At 48.1% G+C, this 21,638-nt stretch overlaps 1 protein-coding gene across 5 annotated transcripts in view; it reads right to left on the bottom strand.

Moving 5' to 3' along the window:
• Positions 1 to 413: 413 nt before the first annotated feature.
• Positions 414 to 21,638, bottom strand: part of EIF4E2 (eukaryotic translation initiation factor 4E family member 2) — a 35,861-nt gene continuing 14,636 nt past the window's right edge. For 2 of the 5 annotated variants that reach the window (XM_084847701.1, XM_084847699.1), the window contains 5 exons: positions 15,121 to 15,225; positions 14,405 to 14,557; positions 14,179 to 14,315; positions 4,185 to 4,265; positions 414 to 1,088 (listed from right to left, as the gene is read on the bottom strand). In XM_084847701.1, coding sequence (XP_084703827.1) covers positions 4,220 to 4,265; positions 14,179 to 14,315; positions 14,405 to 14,557; positions 15,121 to 15,225 — 441 coding nt within the window. In that variant the 3' untranslated portion in view covers positions 414 to 1,088; positions 4,185 to 4,219. Of the gene's footprint in view, positions 1,089 to 4,184; positions 4,266 to 13,072; positions 14,316 to 14,404; positions 14,558 to 15,120; positions 15,226 to 21,638 lie in introns of those variants that run through there. The other 3 variants (XM_084847700.1, XM_084847698.1, XM_084847702.1) reach the window with 2 other exon arrangements.

Raw genomic sequence — 21,638 nt, 5'->3', positions numbered from 1 at the left:
CACTAGCAATGCAATCCTAGATATTCCCACCCAGAAGTAATCCCCACTGAGTTCAATGCGAGTTGCACCTTTGCTTCCAAATCCTGTTATGCATTGCCCTGCTCTTTCTCAGGCAATGGATGGAAACACACACGATGCTCTGTCAATGCGATGAGTACTCTTAAACCTACAGTGGGGTGCTTGTGCGTGGAGGATGGGAACGCACCAAAGGGATGCTGTTTCCCGTAGCATTTCTATGATGCAAGTAATATGTAGCCCAGCTTTCAGGCTGCAAAGGAAATTGCAGAGGCCTTGCCAAGAGTAAAAGACCGGATGTTTGCCCCAGTTTTCTCTTGTCTTAATTTTCTTAATATTCTGCAAACTCCTCTTCCTCTTCTATTGTACCACCAAAGTTAAGAGATGTTGAACATCTATCACATTTGACCCATTTATTAGCTCAAATAATGTATGCATCACTGGTGCAGTCAGCACAGCCTGCAGAGAACTTGCGCCATTCAAGTGCATGCACACGTGTGTGTTCAAACCTGCTGAAAGCCACTGTCTGTAACTGCAACGAAGCCCAGAAGTCAAGAAGGGCTCTTGATTCTCCCCCTGTAAGGTCTTTCCAAGCAGGTCACCCTCTCAGGTTTTTATAAACAGACACAGTAACACAGAGGAGGGAATACAGGCCTAATCATTTATTGGCAGAGGTGAAGAGCACTTGCCAATCATCAGGCTGCCTCTGCAGCAGAGACGTTCATAATACTGGAAACCTCTGGGCAGAAAGTGGCCCTTGGCAGGAGGACCCTGCTGTGTTGAAGCAAGGTGGGAGGCACCTGAGCTCCTCAGGAATGCAAAGTACAGCCACCTGCTCGGCCAGCCAAGATGTTTGGGTGCCATAAGGTCAGTCCTTGATGCAGGTGTAAAAGCCATCCTCAGGGGGTCAAGGGCCCGGGCAATCCTGCACGCCTTCTCAGCAGGCAGCGGCCGTAGGGCACACAGGGAGCCCCTTCCCCCCTTTTCTGGACCAGATTGAGGAGGAGCTGAGTGTGGTACTCCCACCTCCTCCTCACAGCGTGATCTTGGTATTTCGGAAGCTTGAGTTATCCCTGAAAGATAAAGGAAGAAAGAGGGTTAGGAAGGACATGTACTAAGACAAAGCAGCTGTGTCTGATGCATGAAGCACAGGCGCAATGCATGAGTCAAACTGGTTTGGTTTGGGTTTTTGCAGAGGAAACAAACACTCCTGAAATTCAGAATTCCAAAAATGACTTCCAAGCAAGTGGGTTCTATGCTGCGGAGTAATTATCCTTTTTCCAGGTATGCTGATGAGGGAGTGACTCCTATGTGTGCAAAAATCCAACAAAAAATGCAGCTAGTAATCTATAATGCTGTCAAACATGCAGGGAGGTAGATCATCTACCAGACTGCCCTTTAAGTCTCAGTGTTCATTTGCAACCCTCTAATGAGTTCCACTGCAGAATAGAAAGCAAAAAAAAAAAAGGGGGGGGGATTCTGTTCAGCCCTTTCCTTGCCATCTAATCCAACAGCCAATACCATTGGCCAGCATTATATGTCTTCTATGATTTGATCCCCTAATGAAAAATGCACCATCCTTCCAGCTATATCACCTTTTCTTTCACCCAGACAGGCCCTTTCTGGGTAGTGGCTGTGCTCAGAACTTCACCCACTGAGCTGGCCTGATGCATTCAGATCACAGCTCCCCCTTGCCGTGTGTGGTTATGGGTGTCTCTGGAAAACATGGCTGTGTGTGTCTTTGAAAAGGGAAAGCCTGACAACTGGCATGCAAAGCGGCCTTTTCCTCTGCATCTTTGCTAACTGGGGGGGGGGGAGGGGGAGGGAAAAAGGACCCAGAAAAAAGGGTACTGAAAAGATTTACCAATCAGCAGCCAAGCATCATGCTGCAAAAAGCCCAGAATGGACTTGACGGATGCCCAGGGGAGCATTCTCCAATGGGCAAGCCTACCTAACTGGGGGCCAGCACAACTACTGGGGAACCGTGCTGGAAGAAAACAGAAGCAGCCTGGACTGGAGTGCAAAACAAATTTGGTGCCATCAAGGGCACCACAGCTTGAGAACACTGAACATTCAGGGGGACCTGAAAAAAATGTAATTTACCAGGCTGGGCCCTTCATGCCCAAGCCCGCATTGTGAAGGTGGAGACATTTCACTCTGGGCTGCCCTGAAGAACGGGAAGGAATTCACATCTCCCCTCAGGAACCAGGGTAGCCTGGCCACAGCACAGCTGTTCCTTACTGTCAGTACAGCAAGCTCACATCTGCGAAAGGGATAAAACCTCTGCCCCCAAATCGCCTTGGCACCTACAGAGCCGGGCTCCTCCTGGCTTCACTGGGGCTTTGTATTTTATTGTCTTGACTCTTTGTTGCCCCTGTTATTGGGTTTGGTGTTTCAGTAGTTGCTTGCTTTTTGGTTAAAGTAACCTAAAGTTTTTGCTCTAGTCCAAGGGGGACTTGGCTGTCTTTTGGAGGGAGGAATTTGGCAAACAGCGGTGGCTTTGCGTTCAGGAAGGTCATTGCAAAGCCTTTTCAATGATAAACACAACTTACGGGCAGCGCTTCAGTCATCTCCATCCTATTAAAATTGGCCCAGCATTAAAAAACAAACGCACACCAGCTTCGGAGAAGCAAGGGCCAATAAACTGTCCCAGCCTTTGCCCTGGAGGTAGACTGAGCATATCGAACAATGTTACTTGAAGGCCAAGATGTGCAAATGCTGGAGGTGACCATGACAGCCACAGATGCAGACCGGGGGGGGGGGGGGAGGCTTGGGAAGCTGCAGAGGCCCCCTTGCGGCCAATGCTCAGCCTCACAAGATCCTATCTGCAACGCAAGCACCTTGAAAACGGGCTATGCATTCACAGAAAATGAGAGGAAGGGGGCCCTGTAGCAGCCAAGGGACTTGCCCCCAGCTTTTCTATTATGGAACAACCTTCTAAGCACGATCTCCCTTACATTAGATGTGGCGAAGGCTACGAACACAAGACTCACAACTGTACCATCCCCGCTTTTTCTGCGGGCAGTTCCATTAAACCAACCAGCATAGGATGTGACTGATCCCTCCGTGTGTGCTAGAAGGGTATCTCCTCTTCAAGCCTTTGGCACAACCCAGTTTCTTCTCTCCCATAGCTTTTCCTAAGTCCAATTTTGCAGACACGGGCCAGTTTCAAGTGACCAAGCCCAGACTGTGCAGCCTGTAGTCCACCCAAGCTGAACACAGGCCACCAGCCATATATTGAGCCTGCCAGGAGCTTGACACCCCCTTCCCCCTAAAACATGCACACTGTTTTTGCAAACTTAGACAGGCAACAAAAACAGATACATAGCAGACAGGCTGCACTTGGATTTCTGGGTCACATGTTGTGCTGGTTTAGAGCGTGTGATGAGTTTATAAGGTCTGGGGGCTGGGGGGCTGGCTACATTTCCACTCTAACAACCAACATCCACTCCACACAACACATGCAACCTGAAGACAGACCTCTCAGCCTCGCAAGACTTCCCCTTGTGATGCAGTGGCCTTGCAAACAGGCAAATATATGGTCATAAATGGTGCAGATACCACATCGCCCAAGGAGCTGATTTCCACAGAAAATTTAGTGCAGGCTCACAAAAAGCCCCTCTCACATGGAGAAAGCCAATCTACTGGCAAGTTTATGAAAGCTGACTTCATTTTTCTCTTCCTTTCCTTCCTACCATACATTAGTCAAGGCTAGGGTTGGGGGCGGAGGGGCTTTTGTGGACTTATTTGTAAGGTTGCTTTAGAGCAGCATTGAGGCTCACAGTGAAGTTTGATTACAGCAGACTATAGCAGCCTTCCCCAACCTGGCGTCCTCCAGGTGTGTTGGACTGCAACTGCCCACAATCCCAGGGTGATGGAAATTGTAGTCCAACACATCTGGATGGCACCAGGATGGAGAAGGCTGGGTTACTGGGTTGGTATCCGCAAGGAGGAAGGTTAAAAACATTTTAAATAAATAAATGAAGGAAGTTAGTCAGAAGAGAAGCAGGATGGGTGCCAAAGCTAAGGGGTTGGCAGGATGGCCAAGCGGTGGGACAGAGGAGCTGCCCCAAACCGAGTGTGACAGTGTGTGCATGTCTCTGCTTGGAGGGAGGCTCTGGCTGAGAGGTGCGTCACACAATCATGTAAGAAGAAAGATGAGGCCCTACCCTGGGTGTGTGAGAGAGGGAGGGACAGCGTTCATTCAGCGACCGCCGCTGTTCACCAGGCCATGAAACTCCTCCCAGGCCCTGGCAAGCCAGAGGGGGAAAAAAACAAAACAGGGTTGGGGAGGGGAGGGAAGGGGGAGGGAGGGGGGAAGAGAAGAAAAAAAACACACACACAAAGAAAAAAACGAGCACTTCAAACCAAAGGCTTAACTCTGAACAAGAGCAAAGACAATCACATGCAGTTTTAAAGCGTTTCTCTGGAGGGTGCAAAGCAATATTTGCAAGATGGTTCTGACAAGGCAGAAACAGCCTTGAAATTGCAGCCCTGACGTTCCAGGCAGGAAAAGGCGGCTTGGAAGCTTTGGTCCCCACCCAAAAATGAAGCCTGAGTAGGTGCAACAGCATTTCCTCACATTCATCCCTTGTTACCATGGCTCACCCTCTCCTCCCCTTCCTCTGTTGACAGTTGCTCTCTGCCTGCTGCCCTGGTTGGCTGTCTCCCCTACTGGAAGTTAGATTGGAAGGTCTGTAGACAACGTCCCATCTTCTTTTCACTGCTGTTACGCAGTAGAGTTCCATGTACACTGATGGCACTGTATGAACATGAATTGTACTGACAGACTCGGAGAAATGTGGCTGGCTGCTAGGGGCACTGTGGCTGTATTAAAGGTGCAGTCCTATGCCTGTTCAGATGGAAAAAAATTCCTACAGCTCCCAGCATTCTCTGCCTGAGCTATAGTTGATCCTCACAACCTATACAACACATGCCACTTTATACTGAGCCAGACCACCGATCCACCTGGCCCAGAATTATCTACTGTCCAGCTATGTGGAGTCTCTTAACTGGAGATACCACAGACTGAACCTAAAACCCCGTCCATGCAAAGCAAGTGCTCTTCCACCGAGTGATGCCCCCTTTCTACCAAATACAGGCAGCATCACCCTTGCCTTATTTTTAATAGCTTCTCTACCCCACCACCCCATATTTCTGGATGAATGAAGAGCCACGTTTTGTTGACTTAGAGCAACGGCACGTCTAGCCCAGCTCTGTCCATGCTGACTGCAGCAGGTCCCAAATCCAGCTGTCCAGATCCTAAGGCAGAGATGTTTCCCAGCCTTGCAACTAGAGACCGAGATTCTAAGAATTTCAACACCTCACTTCATTGCTTTAAAAAACAAACAACAAGAAGAAAACACAAAGAGCTTACAAGCCATCAACTCCCCCTCCTCACTCAGGGCTTGGAAGAACTCTGGGCAATGCATCACTTTGCAGGCCATGCACGAGCCCGTTAATAGAGCCATTTTTTGATTGGAAAGGGGAAGCCGATTGTTGCTAGTCACGTCCCGTCTTAAATCTGCTTTGCTAATGACACTCACAATAAACATAAAAATGCTACCACTATCTGCAGCAAAAGTGCTTTCAGATAAATCTCAGGGAATGGGCTTAATGTTGCTTCCATCGGTGCTATTTTTCTCACTGATGGGGAAAGCAAGTAATAAGGGACAAAACCTGCCTACTTTGCAGAGTCAGACAAATGGAGACTACTCAGAGAGACGATGGCTCACAGGAACCTAGTGATTATCCACTGTGATGAGATACACACAAGGCCTGGGGCTTTCTGCTACTGAGGAAGCTCTGCTCTTTAATTCTTCCAAAGCTGGAATTGGGAGGAGGCAGCCACTGGAACGGGGAAGGTTTCAGCCTTCAGAACCGGTTTCAGATTGCGATACAAGCTCACTCAGATCAACATAGCCAGTGTGGCGCAGTGGTTACGGTATTGGACTGGGACTCGGGAGATCTGGGTTCTAGTCCCCACCTGGCCATGAAGCTCACTGGGTGACTATGGGCCAGTCACTGACTTTCAGCCTAACCTACCTCACAGGGCTGTTGTGGGGATAACATGGAGAGGAGGAGGACCACGTAAGCTGCCTTGGGTTCCTTGCAAGAGGAAAAAAGGCAGGATATAAATGTAATGAATATACAAACAAACATATGACGTGGTCTTGGCCTATCTAGCCTTCTGGGAATACAACTCGGTGGTCAGAGCATGTGCAGAAACTGGTCTTGGGTTCAAGCGCTGGTGTCTCCAGTGAAAAGGATCCTGGATTTGGTTTCAGAGAGTCGCTGCCAGTTGGGGTAAAGTACAATACTGGACTAGATGGACCAATGCTCTGACTTAGCCCAAGGCAGCTGCGTATGTCCACCTTCCCCAACCCGGCGCCCTCCATGCTGGCTGGGACTGATGGGAATTGCAGTCCAACACAACTGGACGGCACCAGGTTGGGGCAGGCTGGCACATGTACCCTTGCAGTGTCTCTCCAAGTCCCGAGCAGAGGCTGTTTCCCAGATCGGCTCCCTGAGATCTTTTAAACTGAGACCTTCTGCATGGAACGCACATGACCCACGGCTCCCCCTTGCAACACGCTTCTCTGGCAGCTCTGTGCCAGCAATCCTACGATGGTAGGACAGCACAAGAGGGAACGTTCTGAATCCTGTCCGTCTTATGTAGCCCAGACTAAACAGGAGGACCCATGGGTCAACTCCCGCCCCCCAACTGTGGTAGCATTTGAGGAACATAAAGGGCAAGAGCCCAGCTGGATCTTCTCCTTTTCAAGCCCCAATGAGAATCGCTTGAGAGAACAGCTGTGCTCTCACCGAGCTCCTGCTTGTTCCAAAGGGGCTTCCTTTGCCAAAATCCCCACCAACGGTATGGTGGAGAAGACACCTGATGTTTTGATATGGGTCAAGGAGCCATGGTACCTGCACCTGCAAAATCTCTTGCTGAGCTGGATCATGCCAGTGCACGAGGGGGGTTGGGTTCACCTGAGCCTCCTCACACACTGAACGAACAGGTTGTGGGGTTGCTCGGGAGCCCCGCTGCCTGTGTGAAGGGGAGCCATGTGTGTACAGATGTACATGCACGGAGCTCTTCCACACCTGTAGGTGGAGGCGATCTATACGAGCCGACGGCCTCTTCATGTAGCTCCTGGATGAGGCTGGGGAGAGATGGGGGGGAGTGCTACACAACATGCCCTTGTGACCTCCTCACAGATTTTTTCAACAAGGGAGGGTATTCGAGTAACCTCCCCCCCCCCCCCCCGGTGCAAAACAGAGTCTGGACTGAGCCAGAGGTTCCTTCTCCCTATGCTTATCAGCCTCAGAAGTACTTCAAGGTCAGCGCAGCTGGGGGAAGGGTCAGACTGCTCCAACCAGCAGGGAATGCGCCAAGGGTCCCACCTCTGAATGCTCCAGGCCTGGCATTGGAAGGGCAAGAAGGGGAGCAGGGCATTGCAACGAAGGGGAGGGGGGAAAGGGAGAGGCAAATGCAAGGAGGGGCCTCTCCCTGCCCATCTAACATCTTTACCTAGTTTGCAAGACTGGGTAATTAGAGCAGGAGAGGTCTATCGATGGATATTGGCTACAATAACTAACTAGAACCTCAGGGTCAGAGGTGATAGACACTGGTGGACAAGCAACAGAAAAGGGTACTGCCTTGCCTTGAGCATGGATTTCCCAGAGGATATGGGTAGCCAATGTGGGAAAAAAGGATTAACCAGAAATGAGCAGGACTTTACCGTATAAAAATCAAGTGGTGTCCAAGCTTATACAGAAAACCTACTGTGCTCAGACAGCAGCGAGAGTGCTGGGTTCAGCTTCTAGCCAAATTATGGCTTTCCCCCAAATCCCATATCCCCACATACTTGCTGCCCCACAATTCCCAGTGATCCCACTGCCAAAATCACCAACTTCCTTACAACAAAATCCATAGTTTTTTTTTTTTTAAAGCTGTTCATATTTTATTGCCCAAAACAAATACTCAAGTAAATTTAAGCAAAATCTTTCTAGCTCAGATGAGTTATCTCAATCACAAATTTTAGTTCCATTGACTTGAGATTTAGCTAGAGAATCTGAAATATTTTGGCGAAGGAAAAGCCCCAGATCAGTGCTCAGTGTCTTATCTTGACTTGCCACGTGGCTCAAGGTGGGATTCAGTTCTACCAAAACTACCAGCCCATCCTCTGAAGGCCCATCCATACAGGATGAGTGAAGGCTGTGCAGGTTCTCAGTAAACATACCACCTGGACACCATCAAGTGCTTTAGGGTGCAAGATGGGAGAAAAATATTTCTGGGGCTGGGGTGGGGGAAAAAGGGCCATTCATTCTCTGTGTCCCATTTAGCTACTGGCCTTTCTGCAGAGGTTATCAAGGGAGCCAATTAATTCCTGGTGCAATGGGGTATAACTAAGGAACACATTGACTCAAGCTGGCACACTTTTAGTCAGTCCGCTTCTTCCCCTTCTCTGGGAGCTCGGGAGCTCCTTTCTCTGCTCCTCTTAATGTGGATGGGCAAGAGATCAATCCCATATCCCCAAGGGATTATTTGGGTGAAGAAGCAAAATCCTCCACCCCACCGCATCACTCAAGAGCAGCTGAAACCAGCTCTTTGGCTTCAAGCCCTGTAGACAAAGAAGGATTTGCAAGGATCTGCCACACCTCAGACCATGAACTCAGGAGATTCCAGAATTTAAATGTCTGATTCCTGGGTTGAGCACATCCCTTCCTTCTCCAGCAAATACAACTGAAAACCACTTGCAGGATTGTGGGAGGAGAGAAAAGAGATGGAAGATTTAGTAGAGAACTCTTAGCCCCAGTCCGATAAGTTCTGCAATGGGCTACCACGGGCAGCCTGCGGGCTGGAGAAGCATTTCTAAGGGTGAAATCTTATGCATGTCTGGACAGAAAAAAGCCCTACTTTCTAGCTGGCTGGGCATGCTGGGCATTGTAGGACTTTTTTCTGTCCAAACATGCATAACATTGCATCCTTAGTGGCTCTAGCAGGGAACAAAAAATGCAGTCACCAAAGGCTGGTGCCGACTGGGTTGGAATGACCCCTGCGACTGGCCTGTGTGGGGGCTTCAGAGTTTGTATGCATACGGCAGTACCGTGGGATCTCACCACAGGAGGAGCATTGCTCTCACCACGAACGGAATTATATGAATAGGGCCAATCCAAGTACCTGGCAACATGACCACACAAAGGGAAGGCCCCGGTGAACACTTGCCCTGGTTTACTTATTCGTTTCTAGATTAGAATTGTTTTAATTTGGATTTATTGTGAAACGCCTTGGAAGCTGTTATGACCAAAACAGAATGGTCGGCTGCATGTAAACATCTATGGATTCCCTTCTCCAAGCTGCCCTCGCAAAGGAATGAATTATGAAGTGATGGAAACAGGATGCGCCCAGCTGAGCAAAGGTAGCGCGAAGCAGGCAGCGAAGGCTCCACTAAACCAAAGACCAACAGGGCTCACCGTTGCCTTGCTTGATGCAGAATCAAGGTCTAGATCAGCCTTAGTGCCCTCCAGATGTGTTGGACTACAACCTCAATCAGTTCCAGCCAGCATGGCCATGCTGGCTAGGGATGATGGGAGTTGCAGTCCAACACATCTGGAAGGCATCAGGTTACCAAGGACTGGTCTAGTTCATGTAAACAGTGAAGGCTATTAAAGTGCAGGAGATATTAGAGGATTTACCTAACCTTTTCTGCTGCTCTCTTTACTCAACTGTCTTCTGTTTTCAGCCAAACTGTTCCATGTCTACCCTAGCCAAAATTATATCACTTCTTTTTTTTAAATGACAAAGACTTGGGGATTTGCAGTTGTACAGCTTCATTTGTACTGACTGAAAGGAAAAATCCAATCCAATTTTACTTTAGAGCTATGATTCATTGAATGTATTGTATTAGCACTGGTTATTTATTTAATTGTATTTGGTCTAAGAATTTTATAGCGTACTGTATACATTTGTGTGTGGTGGATTGCATTTGCTTTTCGAGTTGCCATTGCCTTGCACTTCAGTTAAGTCCAACGTTCTGTTTTTATAAAGCAGGGGATGTTCGATTCTCCCTAAACAAGCCCCATCTTTAGCTGATCACAAGCCTGCAGGCTAGGCTCCTATTATCTGCTAATTATTATTAACCATCTAGCAGATTTAGGTGCTTTACAAATAGAAGTGTTCCCCCCGCCCCGCCCTATTGACCAGTGGTGATCTAATGCAGTGGTGATCTAGAGCTAGGGTGAGGGGCAGAACACTGCCAGATACCCCCCCCCCCCACACACACACACAAAGACCCATGCAATTCCCAGAAGTGTGTCCAGGAAGAACCACTGTGGGCAACAGGGACTCTTTGTGAAAGACCGGCAACAGTAGCCACAGCATGAAGCAGGCCACACAGGGCAAGCCTTGACTACCATGCACAGACCTAAATGAGCATGAATGAACCTAGAAGTCACACGCTTACAGTGAACAGGCATTTCTAATGATTTCACAGACAGCTGTGGCTGCAACCCCCCCCCCCCACACACACACACATGGAGAGCTCTGAAGGTTTACATGCTGGGTTATGGTCATACTTCAGGGGACAGAGGACAGCATGTTATGTCAGTAAGACCATTCAGATCTAGAGTCACTGTGCTTCTGCTCCATGCCAAGAATTGGGCCATCCAATGTGGTCACTAATTATTTATGACAAAAAAAAGGCAGAGGTGCTCAATTCCTATTTTGGCTCAGTCTTCTCCCAAAAGAGGGTCTATGACCCCCCTGGCAAAGGCGAAGTACAGGCTGAAGGGGCAGGATTGCAGCTTGAGATCGATAGGCATATGGTCAAGGAACACTGAATTACTTTGAATGGGTTCAAATCTCCAGGGCCAGATGAATTGCATCCTAGAGTAATAAAGGAACTGGCAGAAGAACTCTCAGAACCGCTGTCTATTCTCTTTGAGAAATCATGGAGGATGGGTGAAGTGCCAGATGACTGGAGGAGGGCTAATGTTGTCCCTATCTTCAAAAAGGGTAAAAAGGAGGAACCTGGAAACTACGGACCAGTCAGTCTGACATCAATCCCTGGGAAAATTCTGGAGCAGATGATAAAGCAATCCATCTGCAAGCACCTTGAAAACAATGCCGTGATTACTTGAAGCCAACATGGATTTGTCAAGAACAAATCCTGCCAGATGAATCTGATCTCATTTTTTGATCAAGTCACCTCCCTTGTGGACCGTGGGAATGCTGTAGACATCATATACCTCGACTTCAGCAAAGCTTTCGACAAAGTGCCCCATGATATCCTGGTGACCAAACTAGCTCAAAGTGGGCTAGATGAAACAACAATTGGGTGGATCCACAGTTGGCTACAGAACTGGACTCAAAGAGTGCTTATCAACTGGACCTTCTCAAAATGGGAAGAGGTAACGAGCGGGCTACCGCGGGGTTCAGTCCTGGGCCCAGTGCTCTTCAACAGTTTTATTAATGACTTAGAGGAGGAGGTGCAGGGAATGCTGATCAAATTTGCAGATGACACACAATTGGGCAGGATAGCTAATACTTTGGAAGACAGAAACAAAATTCAAAGTGATCTTGATAGACTGGAGGGCTGGGCAGAAAACAACAGAATGACATTGAATAGGGATAAATGCCCAGTTCTGCACCTAGGGAAAAGAAACCAAATGCACAGTTACAAGATGGGGGATATGTGGCTCAACAACACGACAAGCAAGAAGGATCTTGGAATTGTTGTACATCACAAGCTGAATATGAGCCAACAATGTGATGTGGCCTCAAAAAAGGCAAATGCTCGTTTTTTCTGCATTAATAGAAGCATAGCTTCCAAATCCCGGGAAGTACTAGTTCCCCTCTACTCAGCACTGGTTAGGCCTCATCTGGAGTCCTGTGTCCAGTTCTGGGCACCACACTTTCAGAAGGATGCAGACAAACCGGAGAGGGTTCAGAGGAGGGCAGTAAAGATGACCAGGGGACTGGAAACAAAGCCCTGTGAGGAGAGACTGAAAGAACTGGGCATGTTTAGCCTTGAGAAGAGAAGACTGAGGGGAGATATGATAGCGCTCTTCAAGTGCTCGAAAGGCTGTCACAGGGAGGAAGGCCAGGATCTCTTCTCAATCATCCCAGAGTGCAGGACACGGAATAATGGGCTCAAGTTACAGGAAGCCAGATTCCGGCTGAACATCAGGAGAAACTTCCTGACTGTTAGAGCAATACGACAATGGAACCAATTACCTAGGGAGGTAGTGGGCTCTCCCACACTGGAGGCGTTCAAGACGAGGCTGGACAGCCATCTGTCAGGGATGCTCTGACTTGGATTCCTGCATTGAGCAGGGGGTTGGACTCGATGGCCTTGTAGGCCCCTTCCAACCCTACCATTCTATGATTCTATTTGGGATTCACAACAGAAAAGGAAGGAGAAAAACAAACAAAATAAGAACAGTATCATTTAGGAACTTTTAAACAAAACCCGCCAACTTCCTGAAGGATAGATCTATTAGTGGGGGTTGACCATCAAGGCCCAAAATGGATCCTTACTGCTTAGGTGCAGCATACCTCTGATAATCAGAAGCTGGGGCCATGACAGAAGAGATGACTGTCTCCATCATGTCCTGGTTATGAAATTTCCAGAGGCATCTGGCTGGCCACTGCGGGAAACAGAGCACTGAATTTAATAGACCATTGTCTAATCCAGCAGGGCCATTCTTAGATCTGTTCTGTGCCTCCTTGGGGGGGGGGGGGTCTTGCTTCCCTCTGTAGAGAGCCACTGCAAACTACTAGTGGGGGTGGGGTGGGGGACAGGACAGGTCCACACCACATCCCCACTCACCAACTGGCCAGGAAAATTCTCTACTAACAAGTTCTGCTTCTCAAAGGGCTGGATACGCCCGATCTTGGAAGCTAAGCAGAGTCAGCCCTGGTTAGTACTTGGATGCGAGACTGCCTGGGAATCAGGCTTCCTGCACTGAGAAGGGTTGGACTCGATGGTCTTGTAGGCCCCTTCCAAACCTATGATTCTGTGATTTTATTTTATTCATCATTTTCAGTTATGTTAAGCTTTCAGTGTTAACCGATGTGACCCAACCTGCATCTTTGCTTATGGTGCACTTAAGTGAAAAGGTTTTTTCACATTCTTCATCCCAGTCTGAAAGCCCTTCAATATGCAGTGATCCTTCATCACTTTGCAGGAAAATAAAAGTCATCTTGAATGGCCTGGCATGGTAAACTATTATGGTCTTATTTAAAATACAGCTGTCCTCTCCATGTACTACAATCCTCTGTTCTTGTTAAAGAGCCTCTGTCACTGGGGGACTGGGAGGATTTAATATACAGCATTTATTATGATTAGAAATCATTTGTACAGCACAGTAAATTTACATAGCGCCTTCCTGAGAACATTTATAAATTTAATGGGTGTATAAATCCCTGTTAGCGTCCGTATTTTATTTCTCCAGGAATGCAGTGCTCTCAAATAATGCATTCCCCTCCTGCCACCTTGGTTTGGAACAGGGCAAAAACACAATCCCACCCAAGTTTACCAAGCAGCCATTGGAAGATCAGGCTGGGCCAGTAGTTTGCACAGTATGTTTCAGAGAACCTTATTGGTGAGGTCCTCAATGAGAAGATCAGTCATGGCAGACTAACTTCCCTCAAAGCCATTCTGTGCACCACCAGAGAACTTCCCGCGCAGGGGAACATTGGATTCGTTCTAAGATGAGCTCTCAGTTCTTGCAACAATAATAAGTTCCAAGAGACCCCGCAAGGACCCTGCACAAAGCAAGTCAGAATCTGAGAACTTTGCCAGAACCCCCTGGAGCATGCCAGGGCCCCATGGGCAGAAGCGCAGAGACTCCTCAGCAAGCCCAAAGATATGGGAAGGGGCTCCTTGAAGGTACAGAGCTTGCAAACCACTGAACGAGGCCAGTAACAGCAGACAAGAAGGAGGGGGCAGAAATGCTAAAAGTGAAATGGACCAAAGCAAAAGCTGGAAATGCCCTGACGTGGTCTTTGTTAGCCACACAGATAGTAATCAGAGCTCTGCAGACTTAACACACATATAAAGCTCCACTTCTTTTCCAAGCTGCACACCGCATCAACTTGGCAGAGACAAGTACACTGCAGCCAGTACTCGCCCACTCTCCCATCCCCGTACGTACTTGATGCTGTCCGTGTGCGTTTTATACTCCATAATGGTGTTGGGGGGAAGGTTAAGCACTCTCCGTAACGTGTCCCTTATCCGGGCAGTGGTCGCTTGGTCACTAGCTGTCTTGTTCCATATGGAGATGATATCCTCCTGCAGGGTGACCGTCGGGAGGTGAGTAAATAGGGTGGTTTCCACACCTTAGCCAGCAGGCCTGTCCCAAAGCCCCTAAGATGACTTACCTGGAAGCGAACTGAGACAACTGCCCCACAGATTTCTTCCCCCACCATGAACTGTTCTCCCAGCATTGCTAGAATAAGGTTCTCCCAGCACCGAGAAGCTAAGCCCTTTCGGAGACGGATAATCCATTTGCCACCATTCTTGTTGGCATCATCCTGGGAAGAGGGTAAGGAAGAAAATGAATTAGCTACCCATCATGTTTTTCTGGTTTATGCTGCAGAGAATAAATGCTGGATCAGTGAGATGCTGGGGGCAGAACCAGGTCATTTTTCTAAAAGAAGCGTCCTCTTGACTATCCCCATGCTTGCAAAGTGACACCTGAAAGATGGGGGCACTTCCATTGGTTAGGTCCATCTCCGGAAGTAGGTGCGAACGTATTTCCTGAATGCCAATCCATACATATTTTGCTTATTTTGTTAAATTATGAATATACATATAAACATGAGAATTCTGCACCAAGGTACTGAAATGTTGCAAATTTTTACACGTCTCTTTGTCCCACACAAACTGCCCTGAAGACCATAGTTCTTGTTCAACAGATGGAAAACTGAGGTTAATTAATACTGGCTTACACAAGGAACCATGCGAGCCTCAGCAATTTAAACTCGGGTCCAAATCCAACTTGATTCCATACTAGAAGACTAACCCACATTGACCCAATTCAAGCAGGCACTGCAATTATGCATTACACGCAGCCTTAAGCAGATGTCGGACTTACCTCCCACATGGGTTTAATGCCTTCTTTGAAAAGATGGAAGTCACTGTGGCCTGTCAGGTCCCCAGGACGGACCATGTGACTGTAAAACCTCCAGAATTGCTCCACCTGTAACAAACACAGCACCGTCTAAGTCAGACACATCTCCCAAGACCAAATTTCCTCTCAGAGACTGGCTGCAGGTGGCTGTAAGATAGCTGAGGCAGAGGCCATGACAGCAGCATCTCTCATAATACTTTAAAAGTTCAGGGATGCTTCCCCCGCCCCCCAAAAACTTAATGAAATAAAGAAAGAACAGGAAGGATCCTTGTCTTATTTTAATTCCCACCCCAACTAAAGGTCCCTCAGCCTTTTAACATTTCTTTAGGTGTTCCACATTTCTGAAGAGCAGCGACCTGCTTCACCTACTCCATGGCACAACTGACCCATGAGTCTTTCTTTGAACTCAGATTTAGGTATCACAAGGGCATTGGGTGGTTTGCTATCTAACCCCTGCAGTTTCCACCTTATGGACCTCTGATGACTGCAGTGACCTGTGCCGCTGTGGTGACTGCTCGGGCACTTACTTCCGCCTGCTTCTCTCCTGCTCCTTTGCTCGGAGATGCCTGCCATGACAACAGGCATGTGGCTTAACTGGGAGCGAAGAGGGCAGACGTTGCTAGGGAAGGGGTGCCTGCTCTTGAATGAGAGCCACGTGTGCGTGTGTGATCCTATGGCCTACAGGTCTGGAGAGCAAGGAGCTCTCACTCCTGCCATAGTACTGGAATGCATCACAGTGCAATAAAAAGGGAAGCTGCCATTTACAACAGGATGCGCTTGACCATAAGACATCACATGGTATTTGACTATAGTCGAACTACAGGCAGTCAACTGGCAATACTTGGAATGGTCGGCTGGCCACCATCCCGACCCTAGTAGTGGGGTGTGTACAAACGTGGGCAAAATGGGAGCAGTGCTCCTGGCAAAATGGGGGAAGGTGAGCCCAGAGGTCAATAATCCCACAGGTGTCACTCACTAATCCAGCTTTCCGCAACCCAGTGCCCTCCAGATGTGCTCAACTATAACTCCCGCAGTCCTCAGCCAGATGGCTAATGGCCTTCCACTGTGCCTCCTGCTTCTCCCCACAGGCACTTAATGGTGCCCAAGAAACTGAGGAAGGGGGCAGTCTCACACTCTGTTCTGCAGCTGCGCTGCATCTCAGACCCTCAAAGGCACGTTTGAAGCTGCAGCAATCACCCGAATTGCTGATGTGTTAAGTCATCTCCCTTAACATCCATACCTACATGCTTTTTGCAGTGCTATATAACACACTTAGCTTCACTTGCGAAAAGGGATTCTGACTTTGGCGCTTTTAGGAACTAGATAACATCTTGTTACACACATTAGGAAAGGACTGGCCTTGGAGCTCAGTACATCTCGTAACTGCACGCTGTCAGTTCTGAAGAGCACTGCTGCCCTCCAGGGGCCGAAGCGCAAATAACTGAACATTTGTGCAGTTCAGCAGAACTTACTGGGCTTCCAGCACCATCCTCTGCATGTTGACTCAGAAGTAAGCCCCACCAATTTCAATGGGGCTTACTCCCAAGTAAGTGTGCCCAGTGGACTGCTGCCTAAAGCTCAGACTACAAGCGATCTCGACAGAACCATCGGTATAAAGCTAGGCCCACCCCAATCAGTTATAAAGCACTGTATGGGCACAGAGACTGATTTTTAGAACAAAAGGGGTGTGTGGGTGTGTGTGACTTACTTATCCATAATCTCTCTCCCCCCGCCCCCCAGCCTGGCGCTTCCCCCCCTCAGCTGAAGTCCGACACTAGAAACAAACTCCACGGGGAGAAAGTTCTTGAAGGGAGAGGCTGAGAGAAAGCAGTAAATGACAGGTACAGGAAAGGCTCAGCTCCCCTCCTCTGCATCACCCCTCTTTGAAAATCGGACTCAGTTGGGGGCAGCTGAGTTAAAACAAACTGGCCTCTGCTGTGAAGTGTCAACTGAACCTATGGGACCAACCATATTTTGTGAGAGCCCCGACACTGCCTGTCAGCAGCAGCAGTTTTGGCCGAGTGAATTTAAAGCAGAGAAGCAGGTCTGTGTGCCCCTTTGCCCACCCAGCCATGTTGCTCTGCTTCAAGCAGCAACCACATAGAATCATAGAATAGCAGGGTTGGATCACTGCCTTGTTGTGGCGAAGGGGCTTGCGTAACTCAGTGAAGCCATAAGCTATGCCGTGCAGGGCCACCCAAGACGGACAGGTCATGGCGGACAGTTCTGACAAAATGTGGTCCACTGGAGAAGGAAATGGCAACCCACTCCAGTATTCTTGCCAAGAAAACCCCATGGAACGTATCACAAGGCTAAAAGAGATGACGCCGGAAGATGAGTGCCTCAGGTCGGGAGGTGTCCAATATACTACTGGGGAAGAGCAGAGGGTATTTCCAAGTAGCGCCAGAAAGAGTGAAGCGGCTGGGCCAAAGCTGAAAGGACACTCAGCTGTGGATGTGTCTGGCGGTGAAAAGAAAATCCGATGCTGTAAAGAACAATATTGTTTAGGAACCTGGAATGTCAGATCAATGAAACAGGGTAAGCTGGAGGTGGTCAAACATGAGATGGCAAGATTGAACATCGACATCTTGGGAATCAGTGAACTAAAATGGACAGGCATGGGCGAATTTAATTCAGGTGACCATCATATCTACTATTGTGGGCAAGAATCCTTTAGAAGAAATGGAGTAGCACTCATAGTCAACAAAAGGGTGGGAAAAGCAGTACTGGGGTACAATCTTAAAAATGATAGAATGATCTCAGTACGAATCCAAGGCAAACCATTCAACATCACAGTAATTCAAGTCTATGCCCCAACCACTGATGCCGAAGAAGCTGAGGTTGATCGGTTCTATGAAGACCTACAACACCTTCTAGAACTAACACCAAAAAAAGATGTCCTTTTCATCATAGGGGATTGGAATGCTAAAGTAGGAAGTCAAGAAATCACTGGGATAACAGGCAGGCATGGCCTTGGTGTACAAAATGAAGCAGGACAAAGGCTAATAGAGTTTTGCCAAGAGAACACGCTGATCATAGCAAACACTCTTTTCCAACAGCACAAGAGACGACTCTACACATGGACATCACCAGATGGTCAATATCGAAATCAGATTGATTATGTCCTTTGCAGCCAAAGATGGAGAAGCTCTACACAGTCAGTCAAAACAAGACCTGGAGCTGACTGTGGCTCAGATCATGAGCTGCTTCTTGCAAAATTTCAGCTTAAATTGAAGAATGTAGGGAAAACCACTAAACCATTCAGGTATGACCTAAATCATATCCCTTATGAATATACAGTGGAGGTGAGGAATAGATTTCAGGGATTAGACCTGATAGACAGAGTGCCTGAGGAACTATGGACGGAGGTCCGTAACATGGTTCAGGAGGCAGCAACGAAATCCATCCCAAAGAAAAAGAAATGCAAGAAAGCCAAGTGGCTGTCTGAGGAGGCTTTACAAGTAGCTGAGGAAAGAAGGGAAGCGAAAAGCAAGGGAGAAAGGGGAAGATATATCCAACTGAATGCAGAGTTCCAGAGAATAGCAAGGAGAGACCAGAAGGCCTTCTTAAATGAACAATGCAAAGAAATCGAGGAAAACAACAGGATGGGAAAGACCAGAGATCTCTTCAAGAAAATCGGAGATCTCAAGGGAACGTTTTGTGCAAAGACGGGCATGATAAAGGACAAAGAAGGCAGGGACCTAACAGATGCAGATGAGATTAAGAAGAGGTGGAAAGAATACACAGAAGAACTATACAGGAAAGATCTGAATGTCCCTGATAGCCATGATAGTGCGGTCACTGAACTTGAGCCGGACATCCTCGAGAGTGAAGTCAAGTGGGCCTTAGGAAGCATTAGTAACAACAAAGCTAGTGGAGATGACAGTATTCCAGCTGAGCTATTTAAAATCCTAAAAGATGATGCTGTTAAAGTGCTGCACTCAATATGCCAACAAATCTGGAACACTCAACAATGGCCGCAAGACTGGAAAAGATCAGTTTACATTCCAATTCCAAAGAAGGGCAACGCCAAAGAGTGTTCAAACTACCGCACAATTGCGCTCATTTCACATGCCAGCAAGGTGATGCTCAAAATCCTACAAGCTAGGCTTCAGCAGTATGCGAACCAAGAACTACCGGAAGTACAAGCTGGGTTTCGAAGAGGCAGAGGAACTAGAGATCAAATCGCCAACATTCGCTGGATCATGGAGAAAGCAAGAGAATTCCAGAAAACGTCTATTTCTGCTTCATTGACTACGCTAAAGCCTTTGATTGTGTGGATCACAACAAACTGTGGCAAATTCTTAAAGTGATGGGAGTACCAGACCACCTTACCTGTCTCCTGAGAAACCTGTACGAGGGTCAAGAAGCAACAGTAAGAACCAGATATGGAACAACTGATTGGTTCGAAATTGGGAAAGGAGTACGACAAGGCTGCATATTGTCACCCTGCTTATTTAACTTATATGCAGAGTACATCATGAGAAATGCCGGGTTGGATGAATCAGAGGTCGGAATTAAGATTGCTGGGAGAATTATCAACAACCTCCGATATGCAGACGATACCACCCTAATGGCAGAAAGCGAAGAGGTTCTCAAGAGCCTCTTGTTGAGGGTGAAAGAGGAGAGTGCAAAAGCTGGTTTGAAACTCAACATTAACAAAACGAAGATCATGGCATCCGGCCCCATCACTTCCTGGCATATAGAAGGGGAAGAAATGGAAGCAGTGACAGATTTTACTTTCTTGGGCTCCAAGATCACCGCAGACGGTGACTGTAGCCATGAAATTAAAAGACGCTTGCTCCTTGGGAGGAAAGCTATGGCAAACCTAGACAGCATAGTAAGAAGCAGAGACATCACCTTGCCGACAAAGGTCCGTCTAATCAAAGCTATGGTTTTCCCAGTAGTAATGTCTGGCTGTGAGAGCTGGACTATAAGGAAGGCTGAGCGCCGAAGAATTGATGCTTTCGAACTGTGGTGCTGGAGAAGACTCTTACGAGCCTTGAGCACACTCCGGGAGAGAGCGGAGGACAGGAAGGCCTGGCGTGCTATGGTCCATGGGGTCACGAAGAGTCGGACACGACTGAACGACTGAACAACAAGGGTTGGAAGGGACCTACAAGGCCATCAAGTCCAAGCCGGACTTGATTCTTCAGTGCAGGAATCTAAATCAGAGCATCCCTGACAAGTGGCTGTCCAGCCTCGTCTTGAATGCCAGTGTGGGAGAGCGCACCTAGGTAATTGGTTCCATTATCGTATTGCTCTAACAGTCAGGATGCTTTTCCTGATGTTCAGCTGGAATCTGGCTTCCTGTACCTTGAGCCCATTATTCCGTGTCCTGCACTCTGGGATGATCGAGAAGAGATCCTGGCCTTCCTCTCCGGGACAGCCTTTCGAGCGCTTGGAGGGCTATCGTATCTCCCCTCAGTCTTCTCTTCTCAAGGCTAAACATGCCCAGTTCTTTCAGGCTCTCCTCATAGGGCTTTGTTTCCAGTCCCCTGATCATCTTTGTTGCCCTCCTCTGGACCCTCTCCAGTTTGTCTGCATCCTTCTTAAAGTGTGGTGCCCAGAACTGGACACAGGACTCCAGATGAGCCCTAACCACTACTGAGTAGAGGGGAACTAGGACTTCCCAGGATTTGGAAGCTATGCTTCTATTAATGCAGCCCAAAAGAGCATTTGCCTTTTTTGAGGCCACATCACATTGTTGGCTCATATACAGGTTGTGATCAACAATTCCAAGATCCTTCTCGCTTGTCGTGTGATTGAGCCAAGTATCCCCCATATTGTAACTGTGCATTTGGTTTCTTCTTCCTAGGTGCAGAACTTGGCATCTATCCCATTAAATGTCATTCTGTTGTTTTCTGCCCAGTGCCCCAGTCTATCCAGATCACTTTGAATTCTGTTTCTGTCTTCCAGGGTATTAGGTATCCTGCCCAATTTTGTGACATCTGCAAATTTGATTTGTTACCACCAAAGCAGCTTTTCTCCCATGGGGTTCTCACACATCTCACTTATGTTTGTAATCCCGGGGGGGGGGGGGGGGAGCAAAATCCACCAGGGCGGAGGATTTGGAGTAGAGTAACAGTAAGTGTTCAAAAGGTTAAGCATCTCTCCCACTCCTCCTGCTCTCTAAATTCACCTCTCCCAAAGTTACTTCTTACAATGCACTCATATACAAGTCTGCCTACTCAAAAGGAAGTCCCATAGTCTTCAATGGGGCTTATTTCCAGTTAAGTGTGCATAGAACCACAGCCTTAAAAACAAAACACACACATGCCTCGTTTCCCCGCAGAATAACTGGGAATGCAGCTGAGCGGCCACTTCCGTTTCTGGCAGTGGAGGTGGAGGGGTGTGCCCCCCACGAAGGGTTCCAGGGGGGTCCACAGTGCAGCCCCCGCTGCTGCAGGATTCCCAGCAATTCTGCTGGGAAAGGAGCGTGCTCCCCGCTTCTATACAGATTGGGCTCCCCCCCAGCCTGC

Source organism: Heloderma suspectum, chromosome 3 (assembly GCF_057233095.1).
Source record: "Heloderma suspectum isolate Gila_16-S chromosome 3, 16-S_ref, whole genome shotgun sequence".
In the NCBI taxonomy this organism is placed as follows: domain Eukaryota; kingdom Metazoa; phylum Chordata; class Lepidosauria; order Squamata; family Helodermatidae; genus Heloderma; species Heloderma suspectum.
The sequence above is the reverse complement of the archived record's forward strand: the minus strand, read 5'-3'. Positions and strand labels throughout refer to the sequence as shown.